At 44.3% G+C, this 23,573-nt stretch overlaps 1 protein-coding gene across 2 annotated transcripts in view; it reads right to left on the bottom strand.

Annotated features, from left to right (window-relative positions):
- Nucleotides 1-23,573, bottom strand: part of acaca (acetyl-CoA carboxylase alpha) — a 284,054-nt gene that overhangs the window by 228,000 nt on the left and 32,481 nt on the right. For both annotated transcript variants that reach the window (XM_085965017.1, XM_085965018.1), the window contains 10 exons: nt 22,647-22,745; nt 20,746-20,852; nt 18,221-18,331; nt 16,336-16,545; nt 15,430-15,600; nt 15,092-15,253; nt 9,104-9,267; nt 8,322-8,472; nt 6,610-6,713; nt 2,739-2,820 (listed from right to left, as the gene is read on the bottom strand). In XM_085965017.1, the coding sequence (XP_085821143.1) occupies nt 2,739-2,820; nt 6,610-6,713; nt 8,322-8,472; nt 9,104-9,267; nt 15,092-15,253; nt 15,430-15,600; nt 16,336-16,545; nt 18,221-18,331; nt 20,746-20,852; nt 22,647-22,745 (1,361 nt within the window). The remainder of the gene's footprint in view (nt 1-2,738; nt 2,821-6,609; nt 6,714-8,321; nt 8,473-9,103; nt 9,268-15,091; nt 15,254-15,429; nt 15,601-16,335; nt 16,546-18,220; nt 18,332-20,745; nt 20,853-22,646; nt 22,746-23,573) is intronic.

Below are 23,573 nucleotides of genomic sequence, written 5' to 3'. Positions count from 1 at the left end.
AGCATTTCTCACGTTTCCTCAGCTAAGTTCACCTCCCGTCAAGTCTTCAGGTTATGCAGAAGTAGTTTTATGAGCAGCAAGCAGTCCTCCAACATCTTGTTTAGCGGGTCGTACTTCATGAGTGACCTCAGACAGCGAGAATGGTCAGGCTAGGGACCACTGGGGTGGAGGGAGGTCCTCACAGCTGAACCCACTCTTGTGCGCACCTTCCATCAATGATCACCGTCAGTGATCACAGGTGGGAACCCTGGTTGATTTTTTTTTTTTGCCTTCCCCTCAAGTTGCTGCGGCCATTTCAGGCACCCCAACTGCTGCCCCGTCTAAAAATCAAACTTCAGCCTTTGCTCGCCAACAAGTTCTACACTGGGTTGGTTCAACCTGTTGCCACCAAGCCACGGTGGGGAGAGTGGGGGAAAGGGAGAAAAGTTCCGGCAGCTTATAACCTTTCAAGCACACAGGACAGCATCAGATCCAGACACCCCCAACCAGTCAATCTCATGTTAACATTCCAGCCAGACACACTGAAATCAGAAATAACAACAGAAAACACTGGAGAAACTCAGGCCAGGCAGCATCGGTGGAGAGAGAAAGAGAGTCAACGTTTCAGGTCGAAGACCCTTCGTCAGAACTGAGAAAAAAAGCAGAAAAGGAACAGATTTTAAAGCAAGTGGGGGCTGGGAAAAGGGGGCGGGGATGAAAGTACAAAAAGGTCAGGTCAGTGATAGGATAGAAAGCAGGAGAGATTAAGAGACATTGAGAGATATTCAAGGATCAAACACAAGAAGGGAAACTGAAAGCAATGAAGATGAACAAGGTTGAAGAGACAAACGGAGATCCTGTCGAAGAGAAGAGCAGAACTTCTTCAGGTGGGCATTCCTGGAAGAGGTGGCAGTGAACCAGACACTAATACGATAGCAAAATACTGCAACTGTGAGGCTGATACTATGTCAATTTAATAAAGGCTACGGATATTCTGCCACATTACTGCACTGACCGTTTCACCACTTTGGGTCCTTGAATCCAAAACTGGATAGCAGTGTACTCAAGACAGAATGGATTTCTAGTTTCTGATCTTATAACTTGCAGAGAAACAAGGCGATACGTAGAAGCAAGAAGTACCAATTTGCCAACTTCTTCAGTGTGTATTTACTGCTGGCGTTTTAGGCTTCCCACAGACCCGTAAGCAGTGTCACTTTCACTCATAACCCTGATACTTTGCGGCTGTTGCCTACACATTTGTGTCCCAACACAATTACAGCTACGTTGTTACAGAAAGATCTGCACCCTCAACAACTCCCTACACATTCAACAACTTGCATTTATGTAGCGCATTTAACACAGAAAAACATTCCAAGCACTTCACAGGAGAGTATTGGACTAAACTTAACACCGAGCCAAAAGCAGGAGATATTAGGAGGGGGTGGGGGGGGACTAAAAGCTTGGTTGGTTTTAAGGAGCAGAGGTGGAAAAGTGTAGGGAGGGCATTCCAGAGATTAGGGACTAGATGGATGAAGGCACGGCCACCAATGGCAGCACACAGAGATTATGGGATGCACAAGAGGCCAGAGTTGGAGGAATGCAGTTCTCAGGGGATTGTAGGCTGGAGAAAATCAGGGAAGGTCGAGGCCATGAAGAGACGGGGGACCAATTTATAGGAACAGGAGGAGGCCATTTAGCCCCTCAAGCCTGTTCTGCCATTCAATGAGATCCTGGCTAATCTGTGACCGAACTCCATCTACCCACTTTTGCCCAAATATCCCTCAACACCTTTGGTTAACAAAAATCTATCAATCTCAGATTTAAAATGAACAATTAATCTAGCACCAACTGCTGTTTGCGGAAGAGAGTTCCAAACTCTACCAGCCTTTGTGTAGAAGTGTTTCCTAATTTCACTCCTGAAAGGCCAGGCTCTAATTTTTAAGCTATGTCCCTAGTCCTGGACTCCACAACAAATTTCTCCTTCTGGTGTCAGCATCAAGCGCTCCCAGGTCGGGTATCACACAGTCAGATGCAGGGTAGAACGCCCTCTATTTTCGGATGAGACATTAAACCGAGGCCCTGTCTGGTGGACGTAAAAGACCCCAGGGCACTATTTTGAAAAGCAGGGGAGTTCTCCCCGGTGTCCCGGCCAATATTTATCCCTCAAAACAACATCATTAAAACAGATTATCTTGTCATTATTACATTGCTGTTTGCAAATTGGCCACCGCATTTCCTACATTATAACAGCGACTACGCTCAAATAAAGTACTTTGGGACGTCCCGAGGTCAGGAAGGGCGCTATATAAATGCAAGTCTGTCTTTTTTTTTCCCCCTTTCTCTGTCCCAATAACATACTTCAACTCCAACCTCAGGACAGCACTCCCTGCTGCAGCAGTGTGGCAACTTTTCCAAAGTGAGATCGTCCACTAGGGGCTGGCTCGAGACTGCCCAAACACCACACAGGACCCTTTCACCCAACAGATGGAAAAGCCTTTGAACCCAGAGGTGGAAGGCCTGTATCTAACCCACTGCAACACCCTGTTCCCCCAATATTTCCAACACGGCAAACACAGCTGCAAGATTTCATACATTTACAATTTCTAGCAAAATGATACGAGTGTTTGAAATGAATTAATTATCGTCGGGACACAGTGGCCAGAGGAAACCTTTCCCATTTCACTTACAAAAATAACCAACAATCGAAAATCATGCCCACAGAGGGTTTAGAAGTGCATTCTCTACATTTAGGACTTTACCTTTAGCACATATTTCACCCCTTCATAAATGAGTTCCCCATCCACTGTGTTCAGAAGAGTATGAGCCGGCAAGACTTGGCCCCTAAGGAAAAATAAGCAGACAGACAATTAGTATGATTGGGAATGACGTGGCTTTTGTGAGGTAAAATCACCACCCACCAGCCCAATGAAAGAGTTGGTTAGTCACTCAACTAGTCAGGGCTGTTACATTCTAGACCACAAGTAAATCAAACGCAGACGCTGGAAATCTGGAACAAAAACAAAACATGTTGCAAACAGGTCAGCAGGTGAGACAGCAGCAGTGGACAGAACAGAGGAGTTAATGTTTCAGGTGAGGTCCCTTCATCACAACTTTTGAAAAAGGGTTTACACACAAAATGTTAAAGTTACCTCCTCGGTTTCCTCCACAGATGCTGCTTGACCGGCTAAGCGTTTCCAAAATTTCTGTTACATCCTAACTTTACGTGAACTGAACTACAAGTTAATTTGCCAGTTTACCTTCACCTTCTCATCGCCGATCCTTTATGGTCATCCCTTTGACTTCTCTCTTTATCTGATTCTGTGTGGTGGGAGAAAGACTAGGGGTGGTGACTGAAGACAAGATCAGAGATCAGTCATGGCTGTGGCAGAAATAGTGCAGAGGAAGAGTTCATGGAATGCTTTCAAGATAGTTCTGTAGATCAGTATGTCAAGGAACCTTTGAGGGAATTGGCTATTTTAGATCTAATACTGAGCAATGAGACAGGGTTAATTAATAACCTTGTAGTAAAGGCACCTCTGGGGAGCAGTGATCATAATATGATAGAATATTATGTTGAGTTTGAGAGTGATTTAGTTGAGTTTGAGAGTGATTTAGTTAAGTCCGAAACTAGGATCCTAAACCTGAACAAAGCAAACTATGTAGGTATGAGAGGCGAGTTGGCTAAGGTAGGTTGGGAAACTAGATTAAAAGATATGACAGCAGAAAAGCAATGGCAAACATTTAAAGAAATAATTCATAATTCACAACAAATATACAATTCCTTAAGGAATAAAAACACCACGGGCAAAATGGTCCAACCGTGGCCAACAAGAGAAATTAAAGATAGTACAGTATTAGATTAAAGGAAGATGTTTATAACATTGCCAAAAAGAGTAGCAAGCCTGAGGATTGGGAGGATTTTAGAATTCAGCAAAGGAGGACCAAGAAATTGATAAAGAAAGGGAAAATAGGATGAGAGTAAACTAGCGAGAGACATAAAAAGACTGTAAAAGCTTAGTGAAAGTAAACGTGGGTCCCTTACAGGCTGAAACAGGAGAAATGATAATGGGGAATAAGGAAATGGCAGAGAAATTAAACAAATATTTTGCGTCTGTCTTCACGGAAGAAGACGCAAAAAACCTCCCGGAAATAGTGGAGAACCAAGCGTTTAGTGAGAATGAGGAACTGAAAGAAATTAGTATTGGTTAGAAAAAAGTATTGGACAAATTAAAACAGACTGAAAGCCGATAAATCCCCTGGACCCGACGGCCTACATCCTAGGGTTTTTAAAGAGCTGGCTATAGAGATGGTGGATGCATTGGTTGGCATTTTCCAAAATTCCAGATTCTAGAACGGTTCCTGCGGATTGGAAGGTAGCAAATGTAACCCCACTATTTAAGAAAGGAGGGAGAGAGAAAACGGGGAACTACAGACCAGTTAGCCTCACATCAGTAGTAGGGAAAATGCTGGAATCTATTATTAAGGACATGGTAACAAGGCACTTAGAAAATAATAATAGGATAGGGCAGTCAACACGGATGTATGAAAGGGAAATCATGTTTGACAAATCTGTTAAGAGTTTTTTGAGGTTGTAACTAGCAGAATAGATAAGGGGAAACCAGTGGATGTGGTTATTTGGATTTTCAGAAGGCCTTCGATAAAGTGCCACACAAGAGGTTATTAAACAAAATTAGGGCTCATGGGATTGGGGGCAATATAATAGCATGGATTGAGGATTGGTTAACGGACAGAAAACAGAGAGTAGGAATAAACGGGTCATTTTCGGGTTGGCAGGCTGTAACTAGTGGGGTACCGCAAGGATCAGTGCTTGGGCCTCAGCTATTCACAATCTATATCAATGATTTGGATGAGGGGACCAAATGTAATATATCCAAGTCTGCTGATGATACAAAGCTGGGTGGGAATGGAAGTTGTGAGGAGGATGCAAAGACACTTCAAGGGGGTATAGACAGGCTAAGTGAGTGGGCAAGAACATGGCAAATGGAATATAATGTGAAGAAATGTGAAGTTATCCACTTTGACAGGAAAAACAGAAAAGCAGAGTATTTTTTAAATGGAGAGAGATTGGGAAATGTTGGTGTTCAGAGGGACCTGGGTGTCCTTGTACACGAATCACTGAAAGTTAACATGCAGGTACAGCAAGCAATTCGGAAAGCAAATGGTATGTTGGCCTTTATTACAAGAAGATATATGAGTATAAGAGTAAAGACGTCTTACTGCAATTATATAGGGCCCTGGTGAGACCACACCTGGAGTATTGGGTACAGTTTTGGTCTCCTTGCCTAAGGAAGAATATACTTGCCATAGAGGGAGTGCAACAAAGGTTCACCAGACTGATTCCTGGGATGGGGAGATTGTCCTATGAGGAGAGATTGAGTGGACTAGGCCTATATTCTCTAAAGTTCAGAAGAATGAGAGGTGATCTCATTGAAACATACAAAATTCTTACAGGGCTTGACAGGGTAGATACAGGGAGGATGTTTCCCCTGGCTGGGGAGTCTAGAACCAGGGGTCACAGTCTCAGAATAAGGGGTCGGCCATTTAGGACTGAGATGAGGAGGAATTTCTTCACTCAGAGGGTGGTGAATCTTTGGAATTCTCTACCCCAGAGGGCTGTGGAGGCTCAGTTGTTGAATATATTCAAGACAGAGAGCGATAGATTTTTACATATTAAGGGAATCAAGGGATATGGGGATAGTGCAGGAAAGTGGAGATGAGGTAGAAGATCAGCCATGATCTTAGTGAATGACGGAGCAGGCTCGAAGGGCCAAATGGCCGACTTCTGCTCCTACTTCTTATGTTCTTATGTGGTCTTTCTGGGGTCAAACAGCTTGCCGACATTATTGTCCAGGCTACAATAATGTAGGCAAGCTGTATTGACCCAGAATGACCACATAAGAACATAGAAGATAGGAGCAGGAGTAGGCCATTTGGCCCCTTCGAGCCTGCTCCGTCCATTTAATAAGATCATGGCTGATCATCCTAACTCATCTCCCATTCCCTGCACTCTCCCCATATCCCTTGATTCCTTAATATGTAAAATATATCGATCTCTGTCTTGAATATATTAATGAATTGGCCTCAACTGCCTTCTGTGGTAGAGAATTCCACAGGTTCACAACTCTCTGGGTGAAGAAATTCCTCCTCATCTCAGTCCTAAATGGCCTACCCCTTATCTTTAGACTGTGACCCCTGGTTCTGGACTCCCCCACCATCGGGAACATCCTTCCTGCATCTAGTCTGTCTAGTTCTGTTAGAATTTTATAAGTTTCAATGAAATGTGGAATTGTACCCCAGCAGAAGTAGGCGCCTTCCCAAAAGAAGTTGGTTATAACAATCCTTAGTGCTGCATTTATTTTGGCATTTTCCCCCAATCATCATAAGATATGGCTTTTATTTGAAGAAACCTTCTTAATGTCAGTGCATTACAGGGTCATTTGGGTTCCTGTGTAAACAGCAGGAGCAACAGCTCAGATAAAAAGTAGGAATAAAATCAGTACTGAAGTGACCCAATAACAATGGACATGCACATAAATCCAAAATACAGATATTAAAAAGCACAATTCGGCTAAGATTGTTAAAAATTCAAGGTCAGTACGATTCATTTACCTTTCCAAAGAGTGAAGAAAATTAGAGACACTATTTCTGAAGGATTTATCTGCAACATGAAGAGCCCCGCAGACAATCCCCAGCATGGTGTCCGGCCTCTCAGCCTAAAGGGGGCAAAGAAAACGGAGACGTTTCAGCAACTACACAGGCAGACGGGCGAAAATATGCCATCCAATCCTAATTACTGCTATGAAATCATCATCATTTTAAAAAGAGCTGCTCCCATGGCTCAACAGGTTAAGCGTAGTGCCCAGTGGGCGACTGGACCGTCGAGACCACGACTTGATCCCCCAGCTGCTCGATTGGTGTCGAGTTAGCTGACTGGAGCCAACAGGGATAATACGGGTTAGGGAGGGAAAAGAAAAATTCAGTTCAGGATCCTCTTCCTGATCGCTATCCAGGGACCCCTGCCAGAAAGTGCATATGGGCGGCAATGTTCCCTGTAAGCAGTGCCTTGTTCTGCGGGATTTGCTTCTTTTAGCGCGCGGTTCCTTTAAATTTCCACACATGCGCGATATTTACAACGGAGAAGCCAGCGAGCGGCATGCGCGGGACCTTTCCCATTGGGTGGGGCCAAGCTCAAACTTGGCGGCGATGCCCAACACTCGAAGAATGGTTGCCGCGCACAGTACTGAAGGGCAGCTGGCACCCATGGGCCATACCACAGCAAGGAGTCAACAACCTCAGGGGTGGAGGTGGGAGAGAAGAGAAAAAATATCCGCAACACATTTGGGAAAAAAAAGTTAAAATTACGAAGAATATTGGATGATATCTTTTTTTTTTTTTGCAATGGGTGGCAATTTCACCGCTCTGGTATCTATGATTTTACCTGATGGTAATAGCAAGCACCAGGGTAAAGCCATTTTCTCAATGGTGCCAACATAGGCAACAAAAGCTTGTTGCCCAGGAATATGGTAGTTAGGAGGAAGAGAGTAATCAGGGAGGGAGGGAGAGGGAGGATCAATTACTGTCCTGCAGCTTATTTCATATTCATCAGTGCAGATAAAGACAAATAGTAGCCATTATTATTGTTGGCTTTCATTCAATTCCCCACTCACTCATCAATAGGCCATGAATACAGTTGAATACATGAATGCAGGAGATGGGGATGGGAGAGTAACAGTGAAAGCACTATTGACTTCTTTTCTCATCTCACCATTGGGCTGGGTTCTCAGCCGGATCCATTTGTTCCAAGGGAAGGTTAGAAATAGGGAGCAGACTGGAACAGAGGGTCATCCACTTGTGACCGGTCTTCCCAATGGCTCGTTTACTTTATCCAATAAACAGACCCTACATCTGTAAACTGCTGAATGCAGCTGGAGGCATTCGGACCACACACTCAAATTTTCTGTCGAGAACTTCCCACGACATTCAATCCTGGATATCTCTCAGAATTTTGAGCTTCAGGATTAATCGATCTTAATCCTGATGTAAATGGTGGAGCTTGTGTAGCGGAAACAATGGAGGCAACATTCAACTTCGCCTGGGGCACAAAATGGGTCGGCCGCACCGTTGTAGACCCCACCCGATTTCCCTTTCCATGGACTTCATAGAAAGGCAAATCAGGCGCGGTGTACAACAGAGAGTGAATAACGGCCGCCGATCCGCTACTGCCCATTTTGTGCCCCCGCTGAAGTTCAATTTCACCCCCAGGGCCTAGCGTTCCGTCTTGAACAGGTCGACAAGTCCTGCCACTCGCTGAGTTACAATACCTGGACTTTCTCTGCAATGAGCCGGTCCAGCCAGCCAGTGTCAATGGTGTTCTGCTGGAAGCTCGGAGTTTCCAGTAATCTGATGAGGTATTCCACAGTTGTTCTGAAATCGCCACGAATGGATAGTTCCTTCAGCGCCACCACCATGTTCCTGCATCGTAAGAAATACAAAGTCAGGAAGAGTTGCGCCCAGAGAACAAAACACTACCTTGGGACAAAATTAAGGGTATTTTTTGGTCTAGTTTTAGCTTGGTAGTGGCTCCTGTAATTCGGTCAAAGAATACAAGGGCCTAGAAATTAGTCTTAGGCGGTTGCACAAAACAGGCGGTATCGGATCAGTTGCCCGTTATACACAGCGCCGGATATTCAGTTCCATTGACTGCACAAGGAATCACAACGGCGTTAATCAATGGAGCACCAAAGTTAAAAACCAGAGTAGGCAGTTTTGGCTGCCGTGTTGCTTGGTTCCCAATCTGAACATCTCCCAGCAGCGAGAAAAGGGAGGAAAATCAGACAAGGCAGTTCAGTGAGGACAGCAATTTACTCCCCGGTGCCAGTCAAAGGCACATTGCTAGAGATAAGGAAGCAGACTACCCATCTACAGGCCCTTTCAGAAACAGAACGATGAATCCAGACAGGCTGAAGAATGCAAATTACCGAGAAAGAAAAAAGTGCACACTTTTTTTTTTTTTTAAATTGGACAAGGTCTCAGACATATTTTTGTACATTGACTAAGGAGACATGAAGGTTTCAGTGAAAAAATGGTCAGGCAAAGTACTAACGAGATGGCCTCTTCTCGGTTTTCCCCCCAGGAGAAACAGTGTCCAAACTGAGAGTCGGCAAACTCGTGGAGGCCTCCCGCCGCTGCCACACTGAAGTAACCCCAGACGTTCTTACTGCTGCGGAAGTTCAGCTCCTGCACAGTACCGGAGCTCGGCTTGAATCCCTGTCAGATAGAGTAAAAGAACACCCGTAACCGTGAGTCACTCTGCTGCAGTCAGCCACACCAATACATCACTCCCTGGCTTACAGTGTCGGTCTCGAGTGCACACACTCGCACGTTACATGACAAGTGATTAGTCAAGACATTTTTTGAAATCATCTGTGCTCTCTAAACACACCCATGAGCCTGACTTTAATATAGGTAACTCTTGTGCAAAGTAAACTGGAATTTACTGAACTATTATGTAGTGGCCCGGTACGTTAGCACAGGAGTGCTCCACAATCTGCGCACTTGAGAATTAGGAGATGGGCTTGTGTACACCACTGTCTACCTTGGCCTGGTTAAAAGAGGAAAATTTGCAGAGCAGAGGCAACATAATTTCATACCGAAGCCTGGCGTGGGGCATGAGGCAAGTTAAAGGGACAATATAATATTGAGCAGCTGTTGTAATGGTCTACAATCCAAATAAGTCCAAAGAAAGAGTGTGCCTGGTGTGATAGTAATTACAATGCCTTGTGCATTGAGTGCTGTTGGAGTTTTGCTAAGTGGGAGAAAAATCATTTAAGTGTATTTTATGAATTTTAGTGTGTTAAGAAGTCAATTATTTGAAGTAAGTTTAATTTTTTAAGGGTTTTTTAAACTCTTGGGCAGTTTAAACCGGAAGTAGAATCCGGGTATAAAAGGGGAGGGGCTAGTGCAGTGCACGGAGTGCCTTGTGCATTGAGTGCTGTTGGAGTTTTGCGAAGTGGGAGAGTTCGGATAAGTGGGAGGTGAGGGTGTGTTATTTTGCTCTGTTTTGTTCCCCACTCCCAGGCTTAGACAGCACTGCGGAGGCGGAGCAGCGAGATGAGTCAACCAAACAGGCTCCACAGACAGTATTCAAGGAGGTTGGTGATCAGCTGGTTGGTTGGTTTTCTTCCTTCTCTTCTCTTTTATACCTTTACGTTGTAAGTCCTATTGAATAGTGGTGTGATATCATCATATATATCCGGGCAGGGTCTTCATAACTAATAAGAAATTTAATTAATTATATAGAATGGAGCAGGTGATGTGTTACTGTTGTGAGATGTGGGAGCCGGTGGACCCCATTGAGGCTCACGGTGATTACATCTGCGACAAGTGTTTGCTGCTAGAGGAACTCAAGTTCCATGTTATGGAGCTCGAGACCGAGCTTCAGACACTGCGACACATCAGGGAGGGGGAGAAGTTCCTGGACTCTATGCTTCAGGAGATGGTCACACCTATGAAGTTAATTACTGCAGATGTAGTCCGTGGTCAGGGACAGGACGGTGTGACTACGAGTGAGGAAGGTACAGGGATCCAGGATGTAGTGTTGAAGGAGACGCAGCCCTTGCTCTTGTCCAGCAGGATCGAGGTTCTTACTCCCTGTGAGGGCGGGAGCGGGGACTGCAGGGAGGATGAGCAACCTGGCCACAGCACCGTGGTACAGGGGGCCATTCAAGTGGAGGGAGTAAAAAGAAATGTTGTAGTGGTAGGGGATAGTATCATTAGGGGGATAGATAGGGTTCTCTGCAGTCAAGAGCGGGAGTCCCGAAGGCTGTGTTGCCTGCCCGGTGCCAGGGTTAAGGACATCTCTTCTGGGCTGGAAAGAAACTTGGAGTGGGAGGGGGAGGATCCAGTTGTCGTGGTCCATGTTGGTACAAACAACGTAGATAGGACAAGGAAGACGGTTCTGTTAAAGGAGTATGAGCAGCTAGGGGTCAAATTAAAAGACAGAACCTCAAGGGTAATAATCTCTGGGTTATTACCTGAGCCACGAGCGAATTTGGCTAGGATAAATAAAATTAAAGAGTTAAATGCGTGGCTCAAAGACTGGTGTGGGAGAAATGGGTTTTGCTTCTTGGGACACTGGCACCAGTACTGGGACAGGAGGGAGCTGTTCTGTTGGGGCGGACTCCACTTGGCCAGTGCTGGGACTAGAGTCCTGGCGAATCATATAACTAGGGCTGTAGAGAGGGCTTTAAACTAATTAGTCGGGGGGAGGTTTCTAGAGAACAAATAATAGAAATGACAACAGAGAAGGTCATAGACTTAGGTAGCAGTGGGGGAATTAAAAAACAGAATGTGTCAGGAAGGGACAGAAGGTATGGAGTAAAAAGTAAAGTACTAAAAAGGGAAAAAACAGGAACTAAGTGTTACAAAACATATTTGAAAGTTCTTTATCTGAATGCACGTAGCATTCGTAACAAAATGAATGAGTTATCGGCACAAATAATGACATATGGGTATGATCTTGTGGCCATTACAGAAACATGGCTGCAGGGTGACCATGACTGGGAATTAAACATATCAGGTTATTTAACAATCAGGAAGGACAGGCAGGAAGGGAGAGGAGGTGGGGTGGCTATGTTAATAAAGGAAGGAATCACTATAATGCAGAGAAATGATATTGGGTCAAAGGAGCAGGATAGTGAAACAGTTTGGGTGGAGATAAGGAATAATAAGGGGAAAAAAACACTAGTGGGTGTAGTCTATAGGCCTCCAAACAGTTGCAACTCTGTTGGATGGAGTATTAATCAGGAAATAGTTGAGGCTTATAATAAGGGAACAGCTATAATTATGGGGGATTTTAATTATCATATTAACTGGACAAATCAAATTGGGCAGAGCAGCCTTGAGGATGAGTTCATTGAGTGTATTAGGGATGGGTTTCTTGAGCAGTATGTAACTGAACCGACCAGGGGTCAAGCAACCTTAGATTTGGTCCTATGTAATGAGACAGGATTAATTAAAAATGTCCTAGTAAAGGATCCCCTTGGAATGAGTGACCATAACATGGTTGAGTTCCATATTCAATTAGAGGGTAAGAAGGTTGGATCTCAAACAAGCGTACTAAGCTTGAATAAAAGGAGACTATGAAGGTATGAGAGCGGAATTAATTAGAGTGGACTGGGAAAATAGATTAAAGGGTAAGACGGTACATGATCAGTGGTGTACATTTAAGGAGTTATTTTACAACTTCCCAAAAAATATATATTCCACTGAGGAAAAAAGGGTGTAAAAGAAAAAAGATAGCCATCCGTGGCTAAGTAAAGTAATTAAGATAGTATCCGACTAAAAACAAGGGCATATAAGGTAGCCAAATCTAGTGGGAGGATGGAAGATTGGGAAGTCTTTAAAAGACAGCAAAAAATAACTAAAAGATTGATTAAGAAAGGGAAGATAGATTATGAAAGTAAATTAGCAAAAAATATAAAAACAGACAGTAAAAGTTTCTATAGTTATATAAAAAGAAAAAGGGTGGCTAAAGTAAATGTTGGTCCCTTAGAGGATGAGACCGGGAAATTAATGGTGGGAAACATGGAGATGGCAAAAACACTGAACAATTATTTTGTATCAGTCTTTACAGTAGAGGACACTAAGAATATCCCAACACTGAACAAACAGGGGGCTCTAGGGGGGGGGGGGGGGGGGGGGGAGGAACTAAATACGATTAAAATCACTAAGGAAGTGCTACTTGGTAAAATAATGGGACTCAAGGCGGATAAATCCCCTGGACCTGATGGCTTGCATCCTAGGGTCTTGAGGGAAGTAGCGGTAGGGATTGTGGATGCATTGGTAATAATTTTCCAAAACTCACTGGACTCAGCAAAGGTCCCGGCAGATTGGAAAACTGCTAATGTAACACCCTTATTTAAAAAGGGTAGTAGGCAGAAGGCTGGAAACTATAGACCCGTTAGCCTAACATCTGTGGTTGGTAAAATGTTAGAGTCCATTATTAAGGAGACAGTAACGGGACATTTGGATAAACATAATTTAATAGGACAAACTCAGCATGGTTTCATGAAGGGGAAGTCATGTTTGACAAATTTGCTTGAGTTTTTTGAGGAAGTAACATACAGGGTGGATAAAGGGGAACCAGTGGACGTAGTGTATTTAGACTTCCAAAAGGCATTTGACAAGGTGCCACACAAAAGATTATTGCTCAAGATAAAAAAATCACGGGATTGGGGGTAATATTCTGGCGTGGGTGGAGGATTGGCTCTCTAACAGAAAGCAGAGAGTTGGGATAAATGGTTCGTTCTCAGATTGGCAACTAGTAACTAGTGGTGTTCCGCAGGGGTCAGTGCTGGGTCCCCAACTCTTTACAATCTATATTAACGATTTGGAGGAGGGGACCGAGTGTAACATATCAAAGTTTGCAGATGATACAAAGATGGGACGGAAAGTAGTGAGTGAGGAGGACATAAAAAACCTGCAAAGGGACATAGACAGGCTAAGTAAGTGGGCAGAGATTTGGCAGATGGAATACAATACTGGAAAGTGTGAGGTTATGCACTTTGGCAGGAAAAATCATAGAGCAAGTTATTATCTTAATGGCAAGAAACTGGAAAGTACTGTAGTACAAAGGGATCTGGGGGTCCTGGTGCACGAAACTCAAAGTTAGTATGCAGGTGCAGCAAGTGATTAAGAAGGCCAATGGAATGTTGGCTTTTATTGCTAGGGGGATGGAATATAAAAACAGGGAGGTATTGCTGCAGTTGTACAAGGTATTGCGAGACCGCACCTGGAATACTGCATACAGTTTTGGTGTCCATACTTAAGAAAAGACATACTTGCTCTCGAGTCAGTACAAAGAAGGTTCACTCGGTTAATCCCGGGGATGAGGGGGTGGTCATATGAGGAGAGGTTGAGTAGATTGGGACTCTACTCATTGGAGTTCAGAAGAATGAGAGGCGATCTTATTGAAACATATAAGATTGTGAAGGGGTTTGATCGGGTGGATGCGGTGAGGATGTTCCCAATGATGGGTGAAACTAGAACTGGGGGGCATAATCTTAAAATAAGGGGCTGCTCTTTCAAAACTGAGATGAGGAGAAACTTCTTCACTCAGAGGGTGGTAGGTTTGTGGAATTTGCTGCCCCAGAAAGCTGTGGAAGCTACATCATTAAATAAATTTAAAACAGAAATAGATAGTTTCCTAGAAGTAAAGGGAATTAAGGGTTACGGGGAGCGGGCAGGAAATTGGACATGAGTCTAGGTTCGGAATGGTCATGGCCCTGTGGGTAGTGGAGTGGGCCCAGGGACCGTGTAGCCTTGTTCTGCTCCTACTGTATTCTAATTCTGTGTTAGATTTCAGGAGATGGTTTTATTCCTGTTCCTGGCTGGGGTGGAGATCACCTTTACAGAAGGTAAGTACTGTAGAAAATATAGGGACAGAGTGATCTCCTGGAAGAATTTCGATCGCCTAGATGGGTCGGAGAGGAATTTCCCAGATTTTTTTCTCCCAAATTGGCCATTGGGTCTTTATCTGGTTTTTCGCCTCTCCCGGGAGATCACATGGGTTCGGGTGGATGCAGAGTGATAGAAGATTTGAGGTTAGGATCAGATCAGCCATGATCTTATTGAATGGTGGAGCAGGCTCGAGGGGCCGATTGGCCTACTCCTGCTCCTAGTTCTTATGTTATGTTCTTATGTTCTTACAATACTGGTTTGCTGTGTAACCATGACAACATCCAAAACTTATTACTTCAAGCCAGCCACCGCGGAGTTTCATATCTCAGCCAGGTCAGTAGTAGAGTGGGAGCAAGGTGGGGGGAAAGAGGGGAAGAACCGAAACAGGCTGTGGATTTTATCCTGGTACATTAGTACTTATTGATGCATAGACAGTAGTTGATGACCAAGGAATAAATGACCTGCAACTGTTGAAAGTCTGTAATGTGTAACGTTCTACCACTTGTGTGTCAAAGTCAGAGGCCTAATGGGACACTGCGAGGGGAGCAGCAACAAAAGAACAGAAACTGATGACATAATTTTGTAACTCGTGTCCTTAAAGAAAAATGTGAAATTAAACATTTCATTTTACTTCATCTGGGTTCTCGCTGTTGATACGAGCAGCTATCACATGGCCACGCGGGCAAGGAGTGTTTGCCGAATTCTCAAAATCAATTGGCGAATCTCCCCATGGGGCAACTCCGTACAGCATCCGAATGTCCTTGATTCTGTGCAACGGGATTCCCATAGCAATCTGAGGGAAATCAAAAGGAGCAGAAACACATGAAACAACAGTTGAGCAAGCTCATCGCTTTTAACTTGTTTAAGGAGAGACGGAGAGAGAAACAGAGGATTACAAATGTAACAGAGAGACAGTATGTAACAAAGCATAGAATTATTAAAGCAGTAGGGCCAATACCCAGAACTCACCTGCAGCTGCGCAGAAGGCAAGTTTATATCCGCGACCATTTCAGTACAGGGATGCTCCACCTGAAGCCTGGTGTTTAGTTCCAGGAAGTAAAAGCTTCCGTCTTGACTGTACAGATACTCCACTGTGCCTGCACTTGCGTAGCCCACCATTTTTGCCAGCTTCACTGCACACTGGAAAATAAAACTTCAGCAATTAGCAGGATAACAAAGCAAAGCAAAGAGCAAACTGGTTTGCCAATAAGCAAAGATGCACAACAGGGAACTGGATGATACACAATCTCATACCCCCATGAACAACTTGTGATGAGCTCTATGGGAGGCTTTTTTTTTTTTTAATTGATAAACCAAGGTGAATGGCCAAGGCCTATAGTGAAAGGAATGAGCGAGAAAATGATGAGCCGGGGTGTAATTATGTGATGTGATATCAAACTCGGCTGTGGGTTATAGAAGGCAGGGAAGACCAAAAGTAGTAAGGAGTTCCAGGGTTTGAGGTCTAAAGAAATGAGTTAAAGTAGGAGAGTAATTAAAATATTGTTATTTGTGAATACACAAGTGGTGCAATAAGGATTGGGAAAAAAATTCAAAATACAAATTATAATGACATCAATTATAAAAGTGTCAAAAATGTCATGGGTGCAATGCTGATCCTTCCTTTTCACGAACCCGGTGAACAATCTTCAGGGGAAACCAAAGCAGCAAGTAGCAGACCAAATCTGGACAACATTACAGTGGTACCAGCGCAGTTTACATTGACTGACAAACAGATACATGCATCAAATCAATTCAATGCAGGTACTTTCTGATTCTAGTTAAAGTGAGGTAATGGCAACCCTAATATTGGCATGTACTGGTAGAAGCAAATGGCTACCTTATCCCAGCTTTATTTCTCAGAGTCCCTGTGCTCACCTTCTCCATGCTCTCAAACACTGATGAGGTAGCAATTGTCGCTGGGGCTTCCTCGATAATCTTTTGGTGTCGACGTTGAACGGAGCAATCGCGGCCAAATACGGAGATTGCAGTGCCATAGTGATCAGCGAGGATTTGGACTTCAAGATGGCGTGCATGTTTGGCAAGCCTCATCACAAAAATTGGGGAACCAGGGACCTCTATTTGTACCTGAAATAAAGAGAGAAATACTAATCCCCTGGTGAAAACAACACCTCCAAGGAGGACAAGAACAGGAATCATTGCTCAAATACTTTTCCTTTAGAAATTTGATGTTGTCCTTTTCATTTAAGATAAACCTTCAGGTAAGCCATGCAAGAAATGTATCTGAAGGGACTGAATGGTAGGACAGATCCACATCTACAATTCCCCGAGATGTGATATAAGTCTCAGCCAGACCATCAGAGGGAACCACACCCAAAGCATTCTGTGCATCTCCCAGCTACTAGTTTAAGAAAAGGCAAAAACAGTACATTCCTTGGGTGGGTGGTGATGGGGGAGGGTGGAAGAAGGGTGAACGCTTAACAAAAATAATAAAATGAGAAAGAGTCGCTGATTCAGTTGCCCACTGTGCCGAATCCTTGATATCTGTGCATCGTAATGGAGAGGCACAGAAGAGACTCAGCCATGAGCCATCCTCGGGTGCCTCCAAGCAGCTGGAGTAGATGTGGAAGACCTGTGCACAGAGGTTGCCTCTTCTATTCTCAGCCACAGTTGCTATATGGCCCAGGGAGACATTAAAAGAGGTTAGATGCTGTAGGAGAGGGATGGGGCAAACGCAAGTTTCTATGGAAGAATCAGCTTGATGGGCCTCCCTCATCTGTATTGATCTTTGTGAAGAGGGGGGCAAATACAGGGGGCTTACTCTCAAGTAAGGAACTCTATTAAAAAGCAGCTCAAAAATATCTTCAGTCAAAATGACCCAGGAAATTCTGTTGAACAATATAAACAGATTGACGTACAAATCTAAACATACACACATCCCCAAGGCAGATAGCTAAAGCGGTCAATCAAGAATAATGCTGCTTGTATGTACAAACAAACCTAACCGCACCGATGACAGGGGACATTACAGCTCAGGGACACAAATACAACGGATTAAAAGCAATCTTAAGAACTTTTCTAAATTTTCATTTATAGTTTTGCTCCTCCTCCCCTCCACCCCACAGAAAGGACAAACCACCTGAAGGGAAACTGGTTTCATTTTTGAATTAAAAACTCTTTCCTCCTTTGAGATGCTCCTTAAAACCTACCTCTGCTGTAACATCTCCTTATATGGCTCGGTGTCAAATTTTTAAATTTATCTTTTGATAACGCTCCTGTGAAGCACCTTGGGACGTTTTATTACGTTAAAGGCTCTATATAAATATAAATTGCTGTTGTTGTTAATCCCTTCTGGCAGTGCGCCGATTAACGTGCAAGATACTTCAGTGTACTATTTCGGCACAATTAAAAAATGAGTTAATGACTGTGCTACAACTGTAAAACAAAGGAATGTCACAGGAACCGATTAACCAGAACAAATTAAATCCCAAAGTGTCCAAGGTTTGGGTACTCAGTGAATCAGAACAGTTTGTGATCACAGCTTGGTTCAGCTCAGATTTCTATCACTCAAAGAAACCCAGTGTCAATTTTAAGGAGACTCATCCCTTTTCCATTGTCTGTATCTGTGCTTTCGGCAGCACAGCAGTAAATGCATCTTCTTAAGCTAGTGCAGCATCAGCACTTTAAAGGCACGCTCCAGATAATGGGAGTCAGAACCCACATTACCAGCACAGCATCATTCAACGCACAACACGATTCACCTTTTCTGTGTTTATCATACTGCAATATCGGCATCACCCACCTGTCTGAAGAGGTTTGGAAAATCCTCAGCGTTATTCACTTTTCTTATCCCTTTCCCACCTCCTCCCTCAGAGGCCTTGATCATCACTGGGTAGCCAATAACATCTGCAGCCTGACACAGGCAATAAAACAGAAATAGATTAAAGATAAATTGGTATAAAATATACCAGTCTAAAGCCACCCAATGCATGCGGTACAAATCTAGACCTGGTGAAATAATTGTTTGGTAAAACTGGGAACTTCTGGAGCGGACAATCTGCTAGAACAGAGCAGCAGGAGCTGTCCCGCTCTTTCCAGTGCAAATGTAGTACTGGAGCACACTGCGCCCCATCTAGTCCAGTGTCTAGACAATTGAATAACTGCTGGAAGACATTTCAGGCCCAAATGCCCAGGATCCTGCTCTGCCGTAGTTGTTGCAGCAGAGTGAAATCCGAGATCTGCCTGTGTGAAGAGGTCCTTACGTTGCTGAAGTTGCCAGGGAAAGGTCAGGAAATTTAAATTCAACAGGCTCAGGACCCAGCACCAGTATGGGTTTGTTTGCGGCTCCCGCTATAGGGAGGGGCAGAGTGGCGGGATGCAAAAATTCAGCGCCGATAAGTCACATGGCAGTGCAGCTGGCTTACGAGTGGAAGGATCTCTGGAAATCAGTCCCCATTATAAACTGCATTTTTTTTTTTTTTAAATTCAGCAGTTTTGTCGGGTGTTCCAAGCCATGACCCCAGTCAGGAAACTCCTGTGAGCCCCAATTCCATTGAGGAAAAGTACAGTATGCCTGTACCTTGCTGGCATATGGTACATTGAGTGCTCAGGAGTGGGAAATCCAGCGGATGATGCTATCCTGCTAGCCTTGCCTCCTTTTTACACGTCAGGACTCCGCGGTGCGGACAGAACGCCACCCACCCCACCCAAAATTCCCTGGCTTTGATCTTCGGACCAGAGAGCCGCCGTCACTGCCCAATTCTCAGCCCCACCAGTCACCCCTGGTGCGCTGCTGGCCCTAAGTAAATTCAGCGGCTTCCTGTACAATATAGTTGACGACTAAACTAGTTATTAAAAATAAAAGGACAGTTTTGCCAGGTGGAATGTGACACTCCGCTCTCAGAATTGGATCATTTGGGATTTATCCATGCCTGTGCTATTTTCCCCTTGTATTAAAGCCAATCTTTTACACAGGAAAAAAAGGGATCCATCTCCATTAGTGCACCCCACCGTTACGCAACATCAACAGCACAGCATTTAAACTGAGTAGACTTTTGAACTTTTAAAAGTCTCCCTGAGCACTTTGTATCCCAAGTTTGACATGAAGCTGAATTTATACTCCATGCAGTGCTAAACACGAGACTACCACCTCCTCCACTCTGCTTCACTCCACAGACCGGGCCCAACATTGACTCTACAAGCTTAGTGTCAGTGTGAAGCCAAAGTCACAATACAGACACCAAATCTGCAGTGTAAATGCATCCCAACACACATTTACCTTTAGGACCCTGGACGATCAGATGGGCAGGGAAAGAACACACTTTCAATCCACAAAAAATTATTTTTTGGCACAGAGCCAGTAAAAAAACAAAACACCCCGTGTACAGAGCGGTCAGACACATGCCCAATTCCCCACAGCTGCTGAACGCGCAGTCACCACCTCATCACAATGGGGAGGTGTTGAGCAGAGGAACAGGCATCTGCAGGCTGCTTGGGCGCTCTGTTGTGACTGGTTCAGAATGGTTCTGGCAGAAACCTAGCAGCAGATTACCTGCCTGCCTGTTATCATGGCCCAGGGAGTACAAAGTGTACCAAAATAAAGATTTTTTTATCATCACAGAGCCAGGTCTCCCAGTCAGACAGCAGCTGCTCCGTATGTTATGGGTCTATCAGCAAGCAGTTCTCAGTGTTCCCGACCAGGATCAGCATGCTTCCAAGTGCTGGTTGCTGATCCCCAATCTTCAAAGCTTTAAAACATTCACCATTGGCTGGAACTTTAAAGTGAGACTATTCCTTGCTGTTGGTGTTGTGAAATTTTAGTGCCACAGGACACGAAAGCATGATGGAAATCAGCAAATAATTGATAGAAAACCACGGTTTATAAGCTTTTGACTCCCGGTGTCAGGGACTGAATTTAGTGCTGCCACCAATTCTCACCAGTGGTCTCAGGTGGAAATAAAAGATCCCGCACAAAGGGAGATCTCCAGTATCCTGGCCAACATTCCTCCCTCACCAACACTACCAAAAAAAAAACACCCAACTGGTCATTCATTTCATTTGCTGTTTGAGAGACCTTGTTGTGCACAAACTGGCTGCCCCATTTGCCTTGTAACAACAATGACTGCACTTCAAAAGTATTTCACTGGTTGGGAAGTGCTTTGGGACATTCTGAAAGCATGATACAGAGCTAGATAAATGCAAGTAATTTTTCTTTACACTCTTGGCTGTTTTTACATTTGCCACTGTGCCAGCCTCTTCACTTGTTGTGACATTACAACAGACTATGTAGGCAGTGCATGAGCATTTAAAGGACTGCTTCCATCTCACCTTCATACCACTCTCCACATCTGCTGTGCAGCCTTTCTCATACAGCTCAGGAGGAACGTTGACAATTAGTTTCCGTGGTTCAGTTTCTGTCCAGTCAATAGTCAGCCCTGCAAACAAAAAAAAGTTAACCGACTGAATTGCACTTTCATATACCAAGAAAATGGGATTCTTTGGATCTGAGGGCAGGGGAAGGAAATCGAGCTGGAGAGGAGATGGGTGGGGAATAGAAGAGAAACACACAGTCTTTTAATCAGTTGGGCGTGAACAGCTTTTTCTTCACACGACTGAAGAAAGTTTCCTGCATGCGTTCTTCTAATAGGACAGCACAGTGGAGCAGCAACGTGCGAGGCCCAGTGGTGAAAGCAGAGGTCAGATGGCCCATTCCGCTGAGCTTTCCAACCGCACCCTGCTGATGACCGATGGCGTCGGCTGGGAGCGGAGGGGAGGGACGATCGGAGAGGGAGTCTCCGCCAGGTCATGTTCACACCCCTCTTGGTAGTCAGTCAAGAGCAGCATTGGAAACAGCAGACTGGATGCTTCAGCCTGTCAGATGCGGGAAACGTGTGGCCTAATGGGACCAAGGAGAAGAAAAGAACTCAAGGGGGGGCTGCGGGAAGAAGATACAGGAGACAATTGATTCAATCAAAACTTAAATGGATTCCATTATAACCAATGGATTTTAAACATGCATTCTATGTTTCAGAGGGCAGAGGTTGGATCTATTAGGCTGCTATTTTATTTTATTTGTTCTTCCCCTTTGCCTCATACACTCTTCTTCATCGTGTTCCGCTTCACACCACTCCCCCGCTTGAAGTACAAGAACATCCTGCTCCTGCCACTTGGGCCAACCCTCAGGAGATACCAGAACAGCCCCTTGCGATCACTCACCCTTCCCCGTGGAGGAGTGCCTGACCCACACTCAGCACCTCCCACAATGAGAAGCAAGACCTACTGGTTCAGATATTTCAGATCAGCTGATGGCTAAAAATCTCTTTATTCATAACAGTTTTTCAACCAAAACTCTATGCACTTGAAGCAACCTATTCCAAAGACACTTCCCACTCAGTGCCAATTTTATTCAGTAAACGCACACGTATCAGAGTGCTACTCATTCCTTACAATGTGAGAGTGCCCATTGTGTTGTTACACAGCGACAGACAAGAGGGTGAGACCAGCAGCTATAATTGTTTGTTTCTTCTCCACCAATAACTGTGCTTTTTGTTTAAGTTCAATTTTTAATTCCCAACACCAATGTAGCCAGCACTGTGCATAGGAAAAATGCAGCATTGTTTCACGGGATCTATTTCTTACTGTTCTATAAATCACAGAGTGACATCACTTCAGGGACTGAACAGTGCCTCACAAAAGTGAACCCCCCAGCAGCCTGAATCAACACGATGGCACAAGGTTCATTAAGGCTCAGCCACCAGTGCATTTTAAAAACAGGCTTTATCCTAATTTTCCACCATTTTCTCTCCTCAAAGCACATTTTCTTGCCAGGGGAGGGATCCACAGTCCTCAAGTACCTCACTGGAGTGAGCCCAGATAGTAAGTGTCAGTAGACTACTTGACTGCAGAACCTGGTCCAATCCAGTCATCACACAATGTCCACACTGCAAATGGGAGGGAGCCTCAGGCATACCGTCCTTAGCATTGAGGTCAACTGTAGAGACCCAACTGCTGCCTCGTCTCATACAGGATAACTCAGACCAGAAATTGAGCCTGGTGCCTTCTGGTCTGTATAATGCAGGCTTGAAAATGAAAACTGTGTCATAAATTGATTTGCCACCGGAGTGTATTGTTACCCATCTTTCACAATAACCGGAACAGAAAGGTTCCCTGTCCAGTTATCCAAGTTAAAGTCATCAAACATCTTTTGTTTACCAAGATCATTGCCTTACCACTGCCACTCCAGGGGAGAGTGGGGATTCCTGCAGTCTGTGCTACAATAGAAGAGGCAATTTTATCACCCAGCGCCCACATAGCTAGACTTGGAGGACCTGAAGAGAAGAAAAAGCAAGTACTTTGAACAAGGTCTCAGCTCAGTTTATACAGCACAAGTTAATTCAGTGATCTCTCTAAAGAGCCCCCTTACCATATTGGTAACCACATAGCACTGAAGGACACTAGAGCCTATCTATAAAGTCCTTGAAAGTCAAACCAAGAGAACATGGGTCAAATGAAAGCTGTGTTAAAGGCTTTATACTGATTAGATTAGATTAGGAGCCAAGGGCAATGCAAGGAATGCCAGACTGTATTAAAGTGACAGGCATTTTATATTAAACCTGTTTTATGTGGCTGACTAGTGAGGGAGCCAAAAGGTGACATTAAGAATACAAGGGCCCAGTCTAACTAGTAAGAGCAATTGAAATACAGTTGCAAAAGGACAACCTGGAGCTCCACCATCAGGACATATGGAGTGTCAACAGAAAATGCTGGAAAAACTCAGGCGGTCAGGCAACATCCGTGGAGAGAAATTAGAGTCAATGTTTCGGGTCAAAACCCTTTGTCAAGACTGAGGGTTTTGACCAGAAACATTGACTCGAATTTCTCTCCGCGGATGTTGCCTGGCCTGCTGAGTTTTTCCAGCATTTTCTGTTGTTATTTTGGATTTCCAGCATCTGCAATATTTTGCTTTCGTCATATGGAGTGTCAGCTTGGCTCAGTTGGTAACACTCTTGCCTCTGAATCAGAAGTTCGGAGGCTCAAGCGCCACTCTGGGACTTGAGCACGTAATCTAGGCTGACACTTCAGTGCAATACAGACAGCGAGCTCCATTGCTGGAGGTGTCATCTTTCGGATGAAACATTAAACCCAGGCACCTGTTT

This window comes from Somniosus microcephalus, chromosome 22, assembly GCF_052327205.1.
Source record: "Somniosus microcephalus isolate GS21.2 chromosome 22, FLI_Smic_1.0, whole genome shotgun sequence".
Lineage (NCBI taxonomy): Eukaryota > Metazoa > Chordata > Chondrichthyes > Squaliformes > Somniosidae > Somniosus > Somniosus microcephalus.
Note: the sequence above shows the minus strand (reverse complement) of the source record. Positions and strands in the feature narration are given on the sequence as shown.